Below are 23225 nucleotides of genomic sequence, written 5' to 3' on the forward strand. Positions count from 1 at the left end.
TACAACAGATTTTCACTCACATCGGACAAACGTCCCATCCTATCCCAATGTATTTGTTGACATTGTGCGTTGTATTGTGGACTACTTTTCCAACGAGTGGTGTCTGGTGGTGTCAGGAAATCACCGGGAGGAGATCGAGCTTTTTGTGACTCCTGCTACCTCCCGTGTGATTTTAGGGTTTTCCCCTGGATGTTAAAACACAATCCCCGGATCGATTGGCCGTCCGGGGTAGTGGTTCAGTGGAGCGAGACCTGCCATCGGGTATGTTTAGGTTCCTCGGTTCCTCCCGGTTCCCAGGCTAAGGAGGAGGTCAGAGTCCCGCCCAATCTAGGGACGGTGCCGGTGGAGTACCATGACCTTGTGGATGTGTTCAGTAAGGATCTGGCGCTCACCCTTCCCCCCCCACCGTCCGTACGATTGTGCCATTGATTTGGTTCCAGGCGTTGAGTTCCCGTCCAGCAGGTTGTACAACCTCTCACGACCTGAACGCGAATCAATGGAGACCTACATCCGGGACTCTTTAGCTGCCGGGTTGATCCGGAATTCCACTTCCTCGATGGGTGCAGGTTTCTTTTTTGTGGGAAAAAAGGATGGCGGACTACGTCCATGCATTGATTACAGGGGGCTGAACGAAATCACGGTTCGTAATCGATACCCATTGCCCTTGTTGGATTCAGTGTTCACGCCCCTGCATGGAGCCCAAATGTTCACCAAGCTCGATCTTAGGAATGCGTATCACCTGGTTCGGATCCGGAAGGGAGACGAGTGGAAGACGGCATTTAACACCCCGTTAGGTCACTTTGAGTACCTGGTCATGCCGTTCGGTCTTACAAACGCCCCCGCAACGTTCCAAGCATTGGTTAATGATGTCTTGTGGGATTTCCTGCACCGATTCGTCTTCGTATATCTGGATGACATACTCATCTTTTCTCCGGATCCTGAGACCCATGTCCGGCATGTACGTCAGGTCCTGTAGCGGTTATTAGAGAACCGGCTGTTTGTGAAGGGCGAGAAGTGCGAGTTTCACCGCACTTCTTTGTCCTGGGGTTTATCATCTCCCCTAACTCCGTCGCTCCTGATCCGGCCAAGGTCGCGGCGGTGAGAGACTGGCCCCAACCCACCAGCAATAGGAAGCTGCAACAGTTCCTCGGCTTTGCTAATTTTTACAGGAGGTTCATTAAGGGCTACAGTCAGGTAGTTAGCCCCCTGACAGCCCTGACCTCACCAAAAGTCCCCTTCACCTGGTCGGATCGTTGCGATGCCGCGTTCAAGGAGTTGAAACGGCGCTTCTCGTCTGCACCCATTCTGGTGCAGCCCGATCCTAGTCGCCAGTTAGTGGTTGAAGTGGACGCCTCGGACTCAGGGAAGAACAGACTCTATGTCCCACCAGAAGCTAGGGCTGCAGTCCTGGACTTCTTCACGTCGTCCGGCTGCATGGGATCCTAACAGACATCGTCTCCGATCGCGGTCCCCAGTTCTCCTCGCAAGTCTGGAGGACCTTCTGCCGGGAACTGGGGGCCACGGTGAGTGTCTCATCCGGGTATCATCCCCAGACCAACGGGCAAGCAGAACGGGCCAATCAGGAGGTGGAGCAGGCCCTGCGTTGCGTGACAGCCGCGCACCCGGCGGCCTGGAGTACCCATCTGGCCTGGATCGAGTATGCCCATAACAGCCAGGTGTCGTCAGCCACCGGCCTCTCCCCTTTCGAGGTGTGTCTGGGGTACCAACCTCCTTTGTTTCCGGTGGTTGAGGGAGAGGTCGGTGTGCCCTCGGTCCAGGCCCACCTACGGAAGTGCCGTCGGGTGTGGCGTGCCGCCCGTTCTGCCTTGCTGAGGGCCCGGATGAGGACGAAGGCCCATGCAGACCGTCGGCGGACCCCAGCCCCTACGTACCGGCCAGGGCAGGCAGTGTGGTTGTCTACTAAGGACATTCCCCTTCAAGTGGACTCCCCTAAACTGCAGGACCGGTATATCGGTCCGTTTAAGATCATCAAGGTACTCAGTCCAGCCGCAGTGAGGCTTCAGCTTCCGGCCTCACTGCGGATCCATCCCGTTTTCCACGTGTCCCGGATCAAGCCCCATCACACCTCACCCCTCTGTACTCCGGGTCCGGCACCACCTCCTGCCCGGATCATCGATGGCGAGCCGGCTTGGACTGTGCGCCGGCTCTTAGATGTCCGTAGGATGGGCCGGGGCTTCCAGTATTTGGTGGACTGGGAGGGGTACGGACCTGAAGAATGCTCCTGGGTGAAGAGGAGCTTCATCCAGGACCCGGCCCTCCTGGCCGATTTCTACCGCCGCCACCCGGACAAGCCTGGTCGGGCACCAGGAGGTGCCCGTTGAGGGGGGGGTCCTCTTGTGTGGGCCGCTGAAGAGGAGGTACTGCTGGCCCACCACCACCAGAGGGCACCCTGCCTGGAGTGCGGGCTCCAGGCACCAGAGGGCGCTGCCGCCTCACAGGAGCAGCCGGGGTGACAGCTGACACTCATCACCCATGACAGCTGTCACCACTCATCGGATCAGCATCGGTATATCAGCAAGACGTCATCTCCACCTCTTTGCCGAGATATCGTTCTACCTGGAAGGTAACGTACCTCAGCTGACTGTTTGACAGTATTCTTTTGTGACTTTGTGTGTGACAAACCAATGAGAACTGCTTTAGATCAGAGCCCTATGTGTGGCTGTGAACCCTCTCCATAGCCTGACGGGCACCTGCTAAATGACTGTGGGCTGTGATTAGACATTTTTACATTTTCATTCCTTCCTCTACTGTCATATTTTAATAGTTTTTGCAGTGCACACACCGATTACATCTCAATTATGGATCAAATACTAATGGCAGAAAAGTCCGCAGATATGACAAATGGTAAAGATGCTCAAATGACCTGCAATTCATGGAGACAATTTTACATAGCATACCATTGGCTTGGAGGTTGACGATTGTATAAAGAAGTGGAGCTAGTGGAGGGACAGAAAAAGCTCCTGTTCCTGTGGAAAACTGCAGCCACGCCCACCAACATGACAGAAAACTTTAAAGGGTCATGCGCACGTCAACATCATTGCATCTCCACAGATGTGTAAGTAGGCCCATTACATGGGTACTAACACACCCCCATACCATTACAGATGTTGGCTTTTGAACTTTGCACTGGTAACAGTCTGGATGGTCTTTTTCCTCTTTTGTCTGGAGGACACGACAAATTGAAATGTGGACTCATCAGACCACAGCACACTTTTCCACTCTGCATATGTCCAGGGATTGAAGGTCAAGGTCATTCAATGTTGGTTTTTGGCCTTGCCGCTTACGTGTAGAAAGTTCTCCAGATTCTCTGAATCTTCTGATTATATTATGGACTGTAGATGATAGAATCCCTAAATTCCTTGCAATTGAACATTGAAAAACATTGTTCTTAAACTGTTGGACTATTTTTTCATGCAGTTGTTCGCAAAGTGGTGATCCTCGCCCCATCTTTGCTTGTGAACGGCTGAGCCTTTTGGGGATGCTCCTTTTATACCCAGTCATGACACTCACAATTAGTGTCCTCAGTTCCCAAATGCTTATTGAGTGTTGTTAGAATGAAAGGTGATGTAACAAAGTGGTAAACATACCACTGTCCCAGCATTTTTGAAATGTGTTGCAGGCATCCATTTCAAAATGAGCAATTATTTGCACAAAACAATAAAGATTATCAGTTTGAACATTCAATATCTTGTCTTTATGTGTATTCAGTTGAATATAGGTTGAAGAGAATTTGCAAATCATTATATTCTGTTTTTATTTACAATTCACACAACATCCCAACTTCATTGGAATTGAGGTTGTAATCTTTTTAATGCACATAATGTCCAACGCTTGTTTAAGGCAGGTGTTTAATTTTGTCAGACAAGTTTTGACCTGGCCATAAAATGAGGCAGACCCTATTCAAGGTCAGGCATTTAATCAAGAAAATATGTAAGCCTAATTGGTGCAAGGTCAGGCATTTAATCAAGAAAATATGTAAGCCTAATTGGTGCAAGGTCAGGCATTTAATCAAGGTTAAATTTTAAGAATGAGTATCATTTGAAAATCCATATGGAGTGACCTATATCACCTATCAAGTTGCTTGTAGGCATTTTTGCTAATCACAAGGTCCTGGAGGCCACTGTTACTTCTTGCTGGAGGATACTGAAAGAAATACATGAAACTCAGCCACTTACGATTAAAGCAGTGCTATTATGAGCCATGCAACAAAGTCTGCGTGAGCCCATCAACCTGTCACCCAGAAACCACACAATTAAACTAACCCGACAGTCTATTGATTGCTAAAGTTTTTTATGCTCCCTTTCACTCAGTGTACAGACCACTGGAGCCAGAGCTGGCATCGTCTTGCGCCAAGAGTCTTAAGCAAGATGAATACTTACCGACATGAAAGTCAAAGCTGGCTCAGTTGAAAAAAAGACAGTTGAGAGGGGATGCTGCTAAATATCCCCAAAATAAGCAGGAAGGTTTCTTAATGCTAATATGATTGGATAATAAAACGCTTCCTTAATCCAGGCAAGGCTTAAGAGCATGTGACATTATGACACAGCTAAAGCCCTAGTGACATATCAGTCACGCCCACATACCTCAAGAGACAAGAGTTCCTGACCTCTCTGCACTGCACAGCTTAAGCTCAGATCGACGTCTGTTCTTCAGCCCATTAAGCATAGTCTGTGTAATCAGCTTGGTCACCGTTGACCTTTGACTGTCAATCCCGCAGTCATGTTCAGTGAGTTCATAGATTGTGCTCAGTCGTCATTCAGTGTGTTCAGACCTTACATCAACATCTACCCCCCTTCTATTGATGATACTACCTGAGCTGACAGACAGCACAAATGCTGCAGAACCTCTTCTTGCAGTTCACCTGGACTACAAGGGTAGGCTGAAAAGTTCTAAGGCTCACTAAGACTCACCCTTGTATAGTTCACATGGTAAAAGCATATAAATTAAAAGATGATGCCACAACTGCAGGAAGCTATCTTTGTCATCTTTTCAGAGCTTATAGAGTCATGGGGTCACTGGACAGAGGTGTGATCTTTGCAGAAGAACAAAGGTCCAAGCATTTGGTGTAGTGGTTCCAACTGGTGTCCCATGAAGGTAGTGCAGATGGGCCATGAGAGGTCATTAAAGTTAAATTTTAAAAAACATTATTCCTTTAAAATGGCCTGCAAATATCTGATTATTTAAAAAATGTAGTCAGAAGAAATAAAACAAGGCCATGGTATTTAAATTATGTTATTCTTTATTTATATGACATAGTTTAACAAACTGTATATATTGAAACACATCTGATAGTGCTAAGCAATGTGGAAGTATAAATGCACCCAGGATCGATGTTGGCAGAAGAGGTGAGAGAAGCGAAACCATCACACTGTTCACAACAGACGCAAACTACATACTCACTGCTAATGAGTGCCAAAAATACTCAGAACTAATCAGATTTTTTTGTCAACCATTCAGTATAATTGCCATAACAGAAACTTGGCTTGCAGAGGGTGATGAAACAAACTATGGGTTGGAGGGTTATGAATTCAATTATCTGAATAAACGAAACAGAGGAGGAGGAGTGGCTTTGTATGTTGACAAAAGGATTAACTACAAAATTAAAGATCAGATGACTATGGCTGTGGAAAATCTTTTGGAATCCATCACAATCAAAACAGGTATGGAAAAAGGTAAAAATAGAATTATTAGCTGCATATATAGAGCTCCAAGAGTTTCAAAACTGGACAGAGAAGTTTTTTGACAGATGTGTTATAAGCGAGTATTTATCTGTGGAGATTTAAACATTTATCTCTTTAACTCGTATCAGCATAAAGTGACAGAGGATTTCATTAATACTATGTACAGTTTAAATCTATATCCAAAAATTACTAAGCCTTCAAGAATCACTTCACATTCAGCTACTCTCATTGATAATGTACTTACAAATGATATTGATACTGAAACATTAAGTGGCTTATTAATTAATTATATTAGTGACCATTTACCAATTTTTATAGTAACTGATCTGAATTTCAATAAAAAAAATGTACTGAGAAAATACAATTTTGTAGGCGCCTGCAATCTGAAGAATCTATCACTACCTTAAAAAATGATTTACTTTTACAAGATTGGAATCTGATTTATGAGAAGCAAGATGTGAATTTAGCATATTCCGAATTTGAAAACATATTTCTCAATACATACAACAAAAACTGTCCAATTATAAAGTATAATAAAAATAACCCATGGATAACAAATGGTCTTCAAAAGGCTTGTAAGAAGAAAAATATGCTATACAGAGAATTCATTAAAAGTAAATTGAGAGGCAGCGATTAAATATAAGGATTATAAAAATAAACTGACTATTATGCAGAACTGTAAAAAAAATCACACTTTAGAAAAATACTAAACGATAATAAAAACATCATAAAGGAAACATGGAAAATACTGAATAGTATTATTGCAAATAAACCCAAATCAAATAACTACCCAACATGCTTTACTTATAACAATAAAGAATAATATAACATGAGTCAAGTAGTGAATAGCTTGAATAAATTTTTTGCTAATGTTGAGCCAGATCAGGCAGCTGAAATCCCACACAGCCCATGGGAAAATCAGCAATTAATCACCAGGAATCCGCACACAATGTTTCTTGGCCCAGTAGATGAAATTATTAATGTAGTTAGTACATGTAAAAGTAAAAAGTAGATGGATCATAATGAGGTACATAGGTCCTTAGTAAAGCAAATAATTACTGCAATTGCAAAACCATTATCATATATTTTTTATAAATCATTTCAAACTGGAATTGTTCCTAACGGCATGAAAGTGGCAAAAGCAATCAGTTTAAAAAGCAATATAAAGACATGATGTTTTCAAGATATGTATCTGCTGAAGAAGGATGAGTTTTGTGTGTTGCCAATTGTAAATGTAAATTTGTAAATGTAACTTTGTAAATGTAAATATGTTTGGTAGCATTCGGATTTTGTCTTTTAAGCTGAAGAGTTTTAAGTGGTTGAAAATGGGAGTGGGAATAGATGGGTTTTTTTACTTCCCCCCACTCTTTTGGGCTAGATAATTTTATTTTTGGTTAAAGGGGTAGGCGTTAATAAGCTTTGCTTCTGCCTATACCCTTTCAGTCACATGGATGCATTGTTAATCCATTTTTTTTTTTCTTCGTTGTAAGTTTTTTTTTGGACTGTGTGTGCTGAATAAATTCATTATTCATAAATACCTTCTTCAAGTGTAGAAGAACACGGTACAAGGTTTTTTCACCCTAGATTTTACTATACTTTCAGATATTCCCATTTTAAGATACTTTTTATAGTATAATTCACGTGTTGCATTTAAAAATGTTCACATCAACCTCAGCACTCAGAATGTGTGTCACATATTTGTCTAGAACACTGTAGGTAGCAATATTTTGGCTCAAAATCTGAAAAAATTAAAAGCATTTTTCAGAAATTTTTCAAATCTTCATTCAAAATACACCTTTATGCATGTGAATGAACTGTTTTGGTGTTAGGAATGGATTTCCCAAAGTCTTTGGCTCACAAATTAATAGAATATTTGAAGCAAGTTACATATCAATGGAAATAAAAATGAAAATTCCTCATCAAATTACTCATCAGATCCACCAAGATGTTTTTGGTCTTCCCAGAAATGTCCACAAATATCCATCAATGGATGAAAAGTGGAAAGGCTGTCATTTAGCCAGAGAGAGAGAGAGAGAGAGACAGACAGACAGACAGACAGACAGACAGACAGACAGACAGACAGACAGATAGACAGGCCCATGTGACCGTCTTCGGGCTCTAGGATTGACTGTGAGGCAGACATCATCGACAACAGGGATGGAAACTACAGGTGACACTCTGTAGTTCCAAGAAGTAGATGAATGAAGTCTCTGTGATGTTCAGTCAGATGATTTATTAATAGAAACGTAAAAAAACAAAACAAAAAAGAGCTGGATGCGTCAGCGCGTACATAAACCTCAGGGGGTTAAAGGGAAGGACAGGTGCCACTGTGACTGGCTGATTTTAGATCTGGACTGCAAAACACCAAAGACTAATGAACACAGTAAACCAAACTGTTTTGTGCACAATTCCAGTATTTCCTGCAAAGTATGTTTAGACGTGCTTCAAATGGCCTTCCACCCTCTGTGTGAGTCCTTTTTGCATCTGCCATCAAAATTTTGAACTTGTGGTTTTATATAGGAGATATTTTCAATGGCTACTTCGAGGAAGTGTTTAAAGATACACCTATGATACTACTAACTATGACATCTATATTATAATAGCCAAGTGGCCTTTGTATGTGTGCATGCAGGCCTGCGTGTGTATGGCTTTGATCACGCAAAAACTGGAGAGAGCTGACATTTGCCATTTGGTATGCTTATGCATTTTGGGTCAAGGATGAATGCTGCAAAAATGGAAAGTTGATGGGACAAATAATTTTGGAGAAATTAGCAATTTTAGCTAACCAGTAAACAATGGGCATTGTGCTGTGATGCATCATGGGAGTTCGGGGTTTGGGGGTTGTAAATGTTGTTTTTGTGGTTCATGTTAGTTTAACTGTATTGTTAGTGTTATTGATTTATTGTGTTTTTGTAGTTCAGTTGGTTTAGTCAGTATAGTTAAGTGTCATGTTGCTGTTACCATGAGTTCAAGTTCAAGTAGTTTTATTGTCATTTCAACCATATGCACAGTGAAACGAAATGTTCCTCCAGGACCAAAGGTGCTACAAAGAATATCATTAGTTTATCATGATAAACAATAATAAATACAGGTTAGCAGTAAAGTGCGGTTGTGACCATTTTTTATAAATGAAAAGCATAGCAGCAGTTATTGACCATAACATTGCACTCTTAAAAGATGAGATTGTGTGTGTGTGTGTGTGTGTGTGTGTGTGTGTGTGTGTGTGTGTGTGTGTGTGTGTGTGTGTGTGTGTGTGTGTGTGTGTGTGTGTGTGTGTGTGTGTGTGTGTGTTCAGTCCAGTCACTGAAATATATATGACTGTTCAGACCAGACTCTGATTGTTGAGGAGTCTGATTATTTGGGGAAAGATGCTGTTGCACAGTCTGGACGTGAGGGCCCGGATGCTTTGGTACCTTTTTCCAGACGGTAGGAGGGTGAAGAGTGAGTGTGAGGGGTGTGTATGATCATCCACAATACTGGTTGCTTTGCGGATGCAGCGTGTGGTGTAAATGTCTGTGATGGTGGGAATAGAGACACCGCTGATCTTCTCAGCCATCCTCACTACTCGCTGCAGGGAGTTGCGATCCGATACGGTGCAGTTCCCAAACCAGGCAGTGATACAGCTGCTCAGGATGCTCTTGATGGTTCCTCTGTAGAATGTGGTGAGGATGGGAGGTGGGAGATGTGCCTTCTTCAGCCTTCGCAGGAAGTAGAGACGCTGCTGGGCTTATTTGGTTATGGTGCTAGTGTTGAGGGACCAGGTGAGATCCTCTGCCAGGTGAACTCCAAGAAACTTGGTGTTCTTGACAATCTCCACAGCAGAGCCATCAATGTGCAGTGGAGAGTGATCACGCCTTGTCCTTCTGAAGTCAACAACCATCTCTTTGGTCTTGTCTACGTTCAGAGACAGGTTGTTGGTTCTGCACCAGTCCATTAACCGTAGCACTTCCTCTCTGTATACTGACTCGTCATTCTTGCTGATGAGACCCACCACAATCGTATCATCTGCAAACTTGATGATGTAGTTAAGTGTCATGCTCCCGGGACCATAAGTGAAAAATGTTGTGCTTTTAATGTCTTCCGCTACAGCGTCTGTCAAATTTAAAAGCATCTGCTTACGACAGGATACAGAAAAGACAAAAAGCTCTGTGTGCGTGCATGCAATATTGATCAAGCAGAAACTGGGGACAGCTGATATCTGCCATTTGGTATGTTATATATTTTGGGTCAAGGATGAACGGTGCTAATACCGAACGTTGATAGGACTAATATTTTTAGAGAAGCTACATATATTGAATGACAATGAAACTGAACAATGGCTATTGATATTTACATTCTGGACTCACACGCCAATTCAGGAGGGGGTGGTAAATTATCTAAATATTAGTTGTAAAAGTGCTAGTGCATGTGTGCATGATTTTATTTATTAAGCACAGTGTAAGAAGACGGGAAAGGAAAAAAGGACAGAAACACAAAGGACAAGTGAATAATGGCCACATATTTGTAATAAAAGAACAATGTATACTATCTACATTATAATAACTAAGTGGCTTCTGTGTGCGTGTATGCATGTGTGAGTGCATATGGCTTCAATCACGGAGGAACTGGGGAGAGCTGACATTTGCTGTTTGGTATGCTTATGTATTTTGAGTCAAGGATGAATGCTGCGAAAATGGAAAGTTTATAAGACCAATGTTTTTGGAGAAAACATTAATGATGATTATTATTATTATTGCAAATGCATAAGAACATTAGTAGGAATGTGCATGAAGTATAGTTTTTACCTTTTAATGGTTTATCACATGAAATGTGTCAAGAGAATATACTGATATGAAGCAATATATTAATTTTATCTTTGGCCATGAAATGTCAAAGTCAGTGGAATAACTGTTTGGAACCAAGCTGGATAAAATACGATGGAATGGGTTGCGTTTTGGACAGAACTGATCAAATATCAAGGCCACACAGAACTATTATTGTGTCATGACAAAGAATTAATTTGTATGAATCTGTGTCCAACAGGAAAGGGGCCAATGTTGCACCCACTGAGTGTCTTTTCCAGTTATATTCACTGAGTGAAAAAGTAACCAAAATTGATGGTAATTGGATTAAATTTTGCCCTCAATGAGTTCACAGACCAACCACAGTTTTAGTCACTAGGCTGAGCTGGTGTACCATTTTGCTTGATCGGTATTGTCATAAAATTAGATTCTCAAATTGTCAATCATAACTTTACCTTGATTATGGTAAAAGGACAATAATAGTAATTAGATACATTTGTTGCTGATTGTAATTATTGCTGTGAAGTAAGATAATCAGGAATATGCCATTTGGGTGCCATTGTACTTCTTGTGGTGTTGATTATTAGCTCAATGTGAATGTAGCCAAGTTGAACACTGATCATTTGTGCAATTTAAAAAATTATATATATATATATATATATATATATATATATATATATATATATATATATATCATGCGCATTCTTGAATAAGAGAGCTCATTTATAGAGAACAGTTGCACATAATGACACTCCAAAAATTAAGTGTTATCTCCCATGATAAGATTTGCTCCCTGTCACAGAGGAACGAGGCAGAAAAGTGAGCAACAGCACAATGCTTAGATCAACGTGCACTTTCATAGATAATCCCATTTTCTGCCGATGTCTGTGGAATACAGAGATAAGGGTGGCACGGTTTGCCTGATCACCATCATAGCCAGGGGCACTGTGTCAGCTGCAGAGTGGTGGAAGGACTGCGACTCCTCCTCTATCAAGATCAAAAACTATGATGGCCTGAGATGAAGAGAACGGCAGAAAAAATGATGAAAGAGAGCGGCAGGAAGAGTGGAGAAAGAACAACTGAGGGGGGAGGATATTTAAAGATATCTGTGAGATTCCTATGCAGCGCCGCCAATCCTCATCAATGTGTTTTTGTTTACGAGTCAGGGAGCACTCTTTTTCTAAAAATGATCTTGCAGCTGAATGCATGGGTGCACCCATAGGTGTAAAAATACACACAATGCGTCCTTGTCACACCCACACCCAGATTAACTGATGCATATGCAAAACTGTGACTCACTCAGGAAACAAAAACCATGTTTACATATGCACAGTGCTGATATATTCATTTGAACATATCCTACATTCAATTTCACAACAAGTTTTTGAGCCCACGTTCTTTGCATGAAGTGTTTTGGCTCTAAGATAGACCTTAAGATGAGGAGACAAATGAATTTGACGGCAACACGCCAGAAAAACACAGACTTCAGTGAAAATCTGGATTCAAAATGAGTCACAAGCCTCCACAGGAAGGGCTTTCACATGTGCACAAACACAAACCTCCATTCCAGATGAATATTTAACAGTTTATCCCCACATGTGCAGGGTTCTATATCAGTATATTTTTACCTAAACCCAACAAAGCTGTGGCTAGAGAGGAAAAGCAAGTCAGATTTGTTTTATCCAGCTCCGCAAGACTTGTATCTCCAAGTTTTAACCGTCTGGGGTCCGAGGGCATTTTTTTGGACAGTTCACTCGCCTGGCGTAAATGTTTTATTGTTGCTGTTAACAGCTCTCCCTGCATCTCACAATCAAGTTTTATGTCTCTTTTTTTAGGACAACCTGTGCTTTCAGAATATATATGTTTTTGTTGTGTTTTATAAGTGTAATAAAGGTTTACAAACAAAAATAAGAAAGAAAAAAGAGAAGCGGAAAATAATTTTCCACACACATTTATTCAAAACACACAGCAAACTATAATAAACAGTTGTTTTGACACTTTATAAAGGTAATTTGTGTGAAAGACTGTGCAACAAAAAGGTTCAAACAATAAACACAAATGCACATTTTGAACAATATATACAAAATGGTCTATGCATTTTTTTTTGTCTTCATCTCAAAGCAATTTCTGTCTGATATTACACAAAGGTTACAACACAAACTTCTACTTCGACTGTGTTTTGGAGTGTTCTGTGCTGCTCCTAAAGCAACTTTCACATGAGATTGTCATCAGAGGTTCTCCGTCTGCTTTCACTGATTGCTGTGCGTAATGGCGCAGGCGCATGGAGACCAATAGTATGTACTCATTGGAGCACCCAGGGGGCTATTCAAACAGGCCAACTAGTAATATATCACTCCTGAAAACGATCTTTGGCTTTTCACGTGAGGTAAATCTGCCCTACAATTGGATTTTGTAAAACCATGTGACGGTGAACCAATTCCGATTGGACACTCACATTGCGCACGTCATCACACAGCTTCTATGAGGAGTACAAAGATGGCCGATGGCTGGCTCGAAGGTTTGCTGAGTTAACTTTTCAGCAAAAAAAGAGTAAGTTTCTATCTCATATCATTAAAAGTTATTTATAATTTAGTAAAGCTTGGTCTTAGCCGTCATATACGACGGCGTCGGCCCCAGAAGGTTAAATGAGATTTGTGTCAGATCTGCAGACGCGCATAAAGGAAAACTTTTTGTATCATTTTCACAGCTTTGGTGTAATTTAGAATTACTGAGATCTAATGCCTAGTCTATACTGGCAAACCTGACCAAACTTTTGTTTGCAAACATTACCAAACACCGCGTTTGCTTATGTTTGGCTTGGGCGTCCATACTATGAAACAGTACCAAACATTACTAAACAAATGTTTGGTAATGTTTTCCAATGTTTTGTACTTTCCCTCTAAAAATGATCAGAAACAATGGCAAAATTCAAGAGAGAAGTCATCAGGGCATCTGCAGCAGTAATATGTGTAATTGCTGTGGAACGTCGCCGCCGCCAAAAACAACACAAGCCTCGCTTGTAGTGCAGATCCTGGATTAAGAAAAGACACAAGTATGGGGCCTACAATTGCCTTCTTAAAGAAATACAGTCCTCAGACAAACCAAGTTATAAGAACTTTCTGAGGATGGATGAGGCATCTTTCAAGGAACTCCTTCAGAAGGTGGAGCCACTGATACAAAAGCAAGACACACACTTGATTATGATGTTGTATAGGATGGATGTTTCTCATATTCCTCAATTAAATTTTGTATCTCTTCAAATCCCCACACTCTTTCCTTCTTGGAGGCTGCCATTTTGTCCAACTAACTATCACCAGCTCTTCTCTGATTGGCTGTTTGTTGGCAAACATGTTTTCAAGAATGAACATGTCCAAACTTTTGCAAACTAGTTTGGTGGTGTTTGGCAATACATCCACACTACCAAACTCGGGCAAACTTTTCATGGCAAGTTTGGTGGTGTTTGCAAACAAATGTTTGCTAGTGTAGACTAGGCTTAATAGCTTAAAGGTGCAGGTGGTGCAAAACACCAGACCACCTGTGACAGCAAAATTTATAGCGCTAGAAAAAAAGCCACATGTGTATCAGCAAATGTGAAGTCATAGAGATCTTTTTCTTTTGCACAGCCAGAAAGAGATGTTTCTTCTCAAATTCATTATTACAGGTGTACAAATCTTGCACTTGAAATTAAGAAAAATCATACATTCACAATTTTGCAATACTTGCTGCAATAAATATAGTGTAAAACACATTCACACACCAGGATCAAAATATAGTGTTGAGAGACCCAGATGTTCTTTGGAAAGAGATGTGCCATTAAGTAAGTCATGTGTGTTTGACTGAAACTGGAAAGGCCAACTTACCATGACCACATAGTGACTGAAGGAATGTCATCTGTACAAACTTTCAGGAACAAAATTATTGAAAAGTTTTTAAGAAAATCTGTGGACAACTTCTTTTTACCCTTCTGGGGGAGCATGAGGCCTATAAAACATACAAGGTCAATGAAAATATTTGTGTAGGTTGGTATTGATTAAATGACACATATGCAGAATTACAGGAAAAAAATGTTTTTCAACAATAAATTGAGAAGTGTGCAATATGTCAATTATTGGCTGTATTGCCATGGGGGGGAAGATTAGAATGATTCAAGGACAGTGAAGTTGTTCTTCCCTATGGGCAGATTCCAAAAAATCTTTATGAAAAATTAGAGAAAAAGGTATTCAACAGATTTTTTGAAATAATAATTTCAATTTGAATAATAATTTCAATTTTCAATAATTTCAATTTGCAGCCGTATAACCAGCATGAACGTCTGCAAATCATCAGACACAACAGGGTTATTCCCTAATACTAGTATTATTTTACATGAATTTGTGTAATTATAAGCCAATTAATTTCCTCATTCACAAGGGAGATGGCGTGTACACAAATGTGGGAAATCTGTGAGCTAGTCAGCCAGTCAACTAGAGTTGTGTTGCCAAATTCATCTATGGGCAAGTCCACAGTCTGGAGCACATATCGTATGCATCCTTGGTGTTTGACAGTTTAAGTTGTCAAAATGCTGTTCATACTTTGTTGTGCCATTACCTCTGCAATAACAACTCCCACTGCAAACACAGACACAGCCTCCACTGCTGCCACTTGCTTAGCATTTAAGTCACTGGTGTACACCAAACAATGGAAGACAAAAGGACAAAAGAACGGGCTGGAGAAATTGCCTGAGCAGGCAGTGTTGTCAGATTTGTACAACAATAGAGCCCTTTGTACAATCCCAAAATGTACAGTACTTTTGGCACATCTTCATAATCCACACTGTTATAATTGAGAGCCAGTGTAAATATTGAATTTTTAAAAGTATGGCAGTAGTGTCAAAGAGATAATTGATCCAGGATCTTATCTAACAACCAGAACATGTCCTAAGGTCATGAAACAGCGCTGGCATCATGCGATGACAACATGTTGGTGGGCAGCACAGTTTGAAGTATATCTTTTTGGAAACTGTTGCTCTGGAGACACCACTGTCTGTTTAAAAGTGTGATTGTGTGCATGATTCATTGGCTGTTCCATGGTTTTGCTCAGGGTTGCCACAGCAGATCTACATAGTATGGCACATGTATTATGCAGGATGCAATTACTGGCACACAGAGCTGGTCCTATCCTCTCAGGGACCTGAAGCAAAACTCTGCTAAGGAGCCCACCTACCTGACTGATCAAAAATTGAATCCATTTGCAATGACATCATTAACATTGTGCTGAAAAGTAAAAACCATTTGTGAGCAGTGAGCTGACCAGTTACATTTTGACATTAAATCAGGGCTGTAAAATGAAAATTGTAAAATCCAAGAAAAATTTACAAGGGGTCTGGGGAGGCGCAGCTAAATTAATTTTGTATCTAATGATACATTTTCAGCATCTCCTGGAAGAAAAAAATCTCAAAAGAAGTGCAGATTTAAATGACCCTAGAATAGATTCAACCTTTCATTTGAACTGTAAACGATAATGTTCATCATTGATAACGAAGTGTTCTATGAGGGACATGTAACCAGCCAATTACTTTATAATGTCTCTTATTAGGTTGCACCTACGATGTGACTATATATATATATATATATATATATGCCACTGTATCAATTTTATTGTATCAATCAATTTTACGCAAGGTGGCTGAAAATGATAAGCACGGAAAGTCAAAGCTATGCCAGGACGTTGGTCATAAAAGAACCCACCTGACATTTACAGGCATTTTTATGTTTTTCTTTACTCTTTCATGTAATCTAAAATAAGCTAAAACTGAAGTTACTTTGAGCCTTGTGATGTACTACTGTGATGTACACACACTGTAGCAGTTTGTAAAACTGCCAATTACTTGTAGTAATTTAAGTCAACTCAATGATAATAACAGTCGAGCCATAAAAAATATTTATCTAATTAAAAATTATTTCGAACACATAATAAATATGTTATTCAGTCTACAGTGACATTATGACTTTTTCCATGGTGTTTTTGTGACTTCATCTTGATGACAAATGAGAAGCTGATTGATATGAGCTTTGAGTCACTTCTTTAACCCTATTTGTTGGATATCCTGGAAAAAGTGCTTTTTATTTCATAGTGCCTTTGTGATGCTATCATATAATAACACATATAACACATATAATTTGACTACACTGTCAAATGATTCATACAGGCTTTGCATTGGATCTAAATGCAGAAAACATGTTTTTAACGCTACATTTTTGACCACCTTGACCTTTGACCAGTCTGCTCCAACGGTCATCTGGAGATACTCACCCAAGGAATGCTCCTACCAAGATTTGCAAAAATTTGCTCACCCAACTCCAAGTTATTTTGTACACAGACAGACTACAATACGCTGCACTCCAACAGACAGCGGTGCAGGTAACAAAGCCACAACATGGTAACAAAACCACAAAGACACATGTGTGTTCCTACCATGACTGTTGCAGCGTGAGGTCTCCACTAGCCTGTTGTCCTGGTCGTAACACACCATGGCCTGGTAGCGGTAGCCCTGACCACACTCCTTAATGTCTCCTTGTACCTTCATTCCCAGGATGTTCTCCACCCTGCTTCCCTCAGGCAGGATGCAGTCCGACCAGTTGCCCACCGGCTGGGCATTGTACTTGTCACAGGGACAGTACTGGGTCTCGCTCAGAGGGTACATCTGCGTATTCTTACATTTGTCTTTCTTCTTACTCCTCCCTAACAGCAGAAAATCCAAAAAAAGGAGACGATTATTTTGAGGAAGGTGAGTCACCATAACTCCTGCTGTTGGTGGATTTGTTAAGTCTGAAGTTTAAATTTCATTGTGACATACTGGAGCAAATTTTAAGGCTGAGGCTGTTAGTCAATTAGTTATAAATCAGTAATCCACAATCTTGATCCAAATTGGGCTCTTACACAGCAATATGTGTTAAAAGAGCTCTATTACTGAAACAGTTTTTAATATTCAGATATGTGAAGCAAGCCTTGATCAAAGAGAAGAAACATTTTTGAAGCATTCATTAGGAGCGGTTTCCTGTGACAGCAACAGATTTAACTTCGGATGGCTTTCTTCCAGTTCATTCCCCCAGCACATCCTCTCACTTCACCTGTCAGTGTCCTCATAATGGTGCTCTGAGTGCACGTCACCATGGCTTTTCCACTAAAATTATATTAAAAATCCTCTTAGGTGAACTTATCCCGCTGAGTGACCATAGCTGTTTTTAGCTGATTGCATCTTAGCAGAATGCTGCTGTGCAGCGCACTATAATTTCTCTGTCAAGGTCAGAGCTACACAACAGGCATCAGAAGACCAATAATATTTTCTTCAAACTAATCATCCAAATTAATGTCTTTACTTGAAGCCACATGTTGACTTGAGAAAAGGTTGCAACGATTGAAATTAAAAGACATGAATGGCTACCGGCGGCATATTATGCCCATTTTCTAATGAACCACTACAAGTCTACAAGAAAACAATCTACACTGAAGAGAAATGAACATCCCTCAGGCATTGAGAAGTCATTTTAGAAGCGTTGTACAATTTGTCAGTAAAGCATATTTAATGCGCCCACCAAGGATGTAATAAGATCATCAACATTTATTTATTTATTTGTCTGTCTGTCTGTTAGCAGGATTACGTTAAAACTACTGCACAAATTTTGACGGCATTTTCACCACAAATAGATATTAGGGCATGGAAGACTCCATTAAATTTTGGAGGTGATCAGATCCGGATGCTGGATCAAGATTTTACTTTATATAGGCTTTGAAGAATTACGTCAAAACTACTGCACAGATTCTCACCACATTTGCACCACAGATAGATATTAGGCCAAGACTCCACTGAATTTGGAGGTGATCTGGATCAGGATTGGCGGATGTCAGAAATCTTATTAAAATTATGTTGGAGGATTTTCTTCCCAAACAAGATGGTCCAGAATTTAGAATAAATAACAATAATTAATTGTTTACTGAATGCATAATAACAACAAAAGAATTATATAATTATGTTTATTAGTAATTGATATTTGATTGAATCAACTCAGTGTCTTGATCACTGGTTTAGTTGAGGGTCTGCCTGCTTGCAAAACCAACTAAAACACACAACCCTGGTTATGGTATTGTTTAGACATACGTAGTACCAAGCACCAGTGGAAATATGACATGAAGCATTTTTTTGCCTGCACTCTTCAAATGGAGTTTCGAGACACTCTACGTTAGATTGTTGGATAGGTGAGCATGACACTGTTAAATGAAATTCAACTTCCACATCAAAGAGATTGAAAAAAAAGCCAATTTGCTCACTTTTTTCACAGTTTGAAGTTGAGTTTTTACTGCATATTGCTCAGTAATCTCTTGTGGCAGTTCATTAATGCCTTACAACGCTCTTGTCCTTTTGATTTTATGACTTTGACACTGGGAAAATGTACGGGGACACTGATGGATAACAACTGCTGAGGACTCAGATTTCAATCCCACATCTGACAAGAAGCACACAAACAGATTTATAACAGTGTGTTTCGTTTTATGGCTCATCTCTTGGAGCTTGGCCCATAAACATTACCCTCTAAATTGCCCGGTGCCTCACTAACACTTAAACTACAATGCAAATAACCTTGTGTGAAAAGGACTGAAACAGCACTGTATTGTTGGTGCTGTGCTGCTGTGCATCCTTACCGATCAATGCCCTCTTTCTTGTGCGGACCCCGGCACAGTCAGCTGTGCAGGAGGAGAACTTAGACCAGTTGGTCAGCTGGCAGTCATCCTGACAGGGGAGCTGACAGTGTTGAGTGATGGCAGGCATCGCCTTGGCGAATTTCAGACACTCGCCGATGTCAGCCTGCGTCCCGTCCAGCTGACGACACGACACAGCTGGAAGAATCAGAGGAAGTCAGGGCAAGAAGGCTTCATTAGCAGGACTAAGAGAGCTCTCAGAGGTTTGGTGTCTTGTGATTCACCACACTGATTGCTAGTCATAGAAGGTACTGCAAAATACCAGACAACATGGCAATAAAATAGGAAACAATGAGCTTTATTACATCAGACAGACAGTTTATGACCTTCTGGTGGGCTCAGGATGAACAGAGCAAACACACCGTACATACAAATGCAGCTCAATTTGGTTTGAAGCTCCACAAGTCAATTTGTGTTGACTTGCATCATTCCGTGTCTTATACTTTCAATAGAAGGTATCACTGGAGTAGCTGCAAATTGCATTTTCTTCAGGTACAGATGTTCTGCAGGGCCAAAGAGAAATCAATCTCTAAACACATTTGTGCAGAACCCCTGAGGGCAGCTATGATTGTTTTGGTTTGGTGTGCGAAGTCAGGTTTTATAAGGTCTGTGTGTGTGTGTGTGTGTGTGTTTGTGTTTGTGAAAAGCGAGATCAACTATGTGACAATATCAGCAATGACAATCAGTAGCCATTAGCTTTTTTCCCCCTCTAAAGCACAACTAATTTATTACAGAGTCCACGACATTACCGATTTTGTCCAAGTTAAAGCTACAGTGTATAAGATTTAGTGTCATCTGTGGGTGAAGTTACAGATTGCATTATGCCATTATCTGTCTTGTTTAACAAAACATCCTGTTTTCCCAGGAATGTCCTGTTTTCAAGTCCTGTCCTGGCCTTCCTGGGATTTTTTTAGAAAGTTATGAAAATGTCCTGGTTTTCATGTTTTTCATTGCGCCATTTCATCATACTCATCTTCAACCATTTTTTCAGGTTCAGGTCACAGGGGCAACAGCATCAGCAGGGGACCCCAAGCTTCCCATTCCCATGCCACATTGACCACCTCTGACTGGGGGATCCTGAGGTGTTCCCAGGGCAATGTGGAGATATAATCTCTCCGCCTAGTCCTGGGTCTTCCCCAGGGTCTCCTCCCAGATGGACATGCCTGGAACACCTCCCTAGAGAGGTGCCCAGAAGGCATCCTTACCAGATGCCCGAACCACCTCAGCTGGCTCCTTTCAATGCGAAGGAGCAGCGACTCCACTCCGAGCTCCCCACGGATGACCGAACTTCTCACCCTATCTCTTCTCACCCTCCTGAGGAAGCCCATTTTGACCGCTTGTACCTGCGATCTAGTTCTTTCGGTCGTGGCTCAACCCTCATGACCACAGGTGAGAGTTGGAGCAAAGATTGACCAGTAGATCGAGAGCTTCGCCTTTTGGCTCAGCTCCCTTTCTGCGCCACTTCAATTTCAATTTATTTCATTTATAAAGTGCCAAATCACAACAAAGTTGCCTCAAGGCGCTTCACACAAGTAAGGTCTAACCTTACAACCCCCAGAGCAAGCACACAAGTGACAATGGTAAGGAAAAAAACTCTCTTTTATGATTTGAGGAAGATACCTCAAGCAGACCAAACTCAAAGGGGTGACCCTCTGCTTGGGCCATGCTACAGACACAATTTACAAAACAATTCACAAAACAACTTGACATATTACATTGAGTAAACTTTGAGTATCACATGAGTGTCCTGGTTTTTGGTAATCAAAATATGGTCACCCTAGTTGACAGTGTTTTGGGGAGAAACCACTCATTTCTCTTCTTTTTCTTGTGAAAAGCAGAGGACTCATTCTTATCTTATGAAAACATATTGATTTATTGAACTGATGATTATGAATGCTAATAAACATCCCAAAATCCTACAAACTGCACCTTTAAAGGCCAAAATATTTTGTTCAGTAAAAAGTGTCATAAGTGTGAAAACCAGTGTAAGAAGGCTTGCATATCAAGTGCTGTATGCTATTAAATTAAATTACTGAATGTTGTTGAGGAAATGTATGATGGTTTAGTTTAAACTACAATAGTGTTTTGGCAATAACTTTTCAAGGCACATTTAATTCAATTTAGAGATCGGTGTGCTTTTGTGCCTAGGATTTGAAAACCCATGACATGTACGCTGGGAGATGTAATACGTGAACAGAGACAAATGCGTCCACTTGCTCAACTTCAATTACTCAATAATTCACTACATTTGAGCTGGCGGTGTGAATGGGCCTGGCTGTTGAAAGTGCACTGCAACTGCTGTTGGAGGACTTTGGATTGCACGTGGACTTTGGCCGACTGTGGGTCGATTGGCCATTGAGGTGCCATTCACCCTCATTTGCCCAGCAGCGTGAAGGCTGGCTCGATCGTGAGTTTCGGCCAGGAATCAATGTGGCCAAACATTTTTTACAGCCCAACTGCATTCTGAATGGTCCGACTTGCGTCCGACTTGCCATACGAATGTTGCAACTGCAGTTAGATGGCAATACGACCTCATCTCAACCACCGTTCGATTGGGTTTGCAATGCGAGTGCACTGTGACTGTGGTGTGTATGTGCTGTGGCTGAACAGTTGTGCTGACTGCTGTATGAGGCATTCCAACCTGGTCTCATGGCAAGTCGTGATTCAGCAACACGAAATATACATTAATCTATTGGTTCGTGATATTATGATGAAAAGCGCCTCATTTTCATCACGGCAGCACAGATTCATTCTCATTCATTCCGTGATGGCTGCACGAAATTAAAAGTGAAGCGGGGGGGTTGGGGTGGTTATGGTTAGGGTTGGGGGAAGGAGTAGGGTTAGGTTATGGCTAAGGTTAGGGTTGGGGGTAGGAGTAGGGTTAGTAATAGTGAGTTAAAAAATTTTTGATTAAAAAAAACATGAGACTAGGCTGGCCATTCGAATGTGTGAAGAGGTCTAAACTATCGTCGTCTCTCAAAGCGCAGTGATGACAGCACACTTGCACTGAGCTTTACACATTTTTATGCTTTTTTTTAAACTCTGGGCCGGTCTGTGTGTCCTCGCTAAAAACAGCTGATCTGTGACGCGTTAACAACAAACACTAACGCTTTTTCTTCTGCCCAAATGCATTTAAAGTCTCTTTCTGAGGACGACACAAGATAAAACATGCCAATAAAACTTTACCTGTCAATCTGGTTGTGCTACACCTTATCCATTCTTCGTGCTCAGTGTTCAGTGTTCGTGTTCAGTGTGTGTGTGTGTGGGGGGGGGGGGTATGGCTCCCCACAACACCCCTATTTAAAGGTTCACTTTTGAAGGCAATTTTTCATACTACTGCTACTAATACTACTTAATAATAATAATTCAATAACTAAATGTTCAGAAAGAATTTAAATGTTAAAAAAATGTGAGAAAGAATTAAATAGTTACATTTATAAACAATGTAGGTACTGTCAACAGTTAAATATGAGATCAAGAAAGCTGTCTTTATTTTATGTTTTATAAAACAAGCTTTTATGTTCACTGAAGTCAAGTTGTAAAGTGAATATTGGTAAACGGGTCATCACTTTCATGTTGAGTTGGCAGGGGGGTGTTGTCGGCAGCTGCTGAAAGTAACTGAAAGTAACTCGTAATCTAACTTAGTTACTTTTAAAATTGGGTAATCAGTAAAGTAACTAAGTTACTTTTTCAAGGAATAATTAGTAATTGGATTATTTTTTCAAAGTAACTGTGGCATCACTGGCCATCACACAGTTGAAATGTGTCCTGTGGTCAGACAAATTAGTATTCCAGATCTTTTTCTGTGTGCTCAAGACTGTTTTCAGCAACAAGTTCAAAAGCCAGGCTCTGTCATGTTATGGGGTTGTGTCACTGCCACTGGCAAAGGCCATTTACACTTTTGTGATTGCAGCATTAATGCAGAAAAGGACCATGAGATTTTAGACAAGCAACTTATGCTGCTTCAAAACATCTTTTCCATGGACATCCATGGATTTGTCAATAC

General features: G+C 41.0%; 1 protein-coding gene across 5 annotated transcripts in view; it reads right to left on the reverse strand.

The window, feature by feature from the left end:
• Positions 1-23225, reverse strand: part of LOC117514031 (thrombospondin type-1 domain-containing protein 7A) — a 602038-nt gene that overhangs the window by 215764 nt on the left and 363049 nt on the right. For all 5 annotated transcript variants that reach the window (XM_034174316.1, XM_034174317.1, XM_034174314.1 and 2 more), the window contains exons 13-14: positions 19163-19357; positions 16937-17203 (exon numbers count right to left, since the gene is read on the reverse strand). In XM_034174316.1, the coding sequence (XP_034030207.1) occupies positions 16937-17203; positions 19163-19357 (462 nt within the window). The remainder of the gene's footprint in view (positions 1-16936; positions 17204-19162; positions 19358-23225) is intronic.

The sequence above is a fragment of the Thalassophryne amazonica genome, chromosome 7 (assembly GCF_902500255.1).
Source record: "Thalassophryne amazonica chromosome 7, fThaAma1.1, whole genome shotgun sequence".
Taxonomy (NCBI): domain Eukaryota; kingdom Metazoa; phylum Chordata; class Actinopteri; order Batrachoidiformes; family Batrachoididae; genus Thalassophryne; species Thalassophryne amazonica.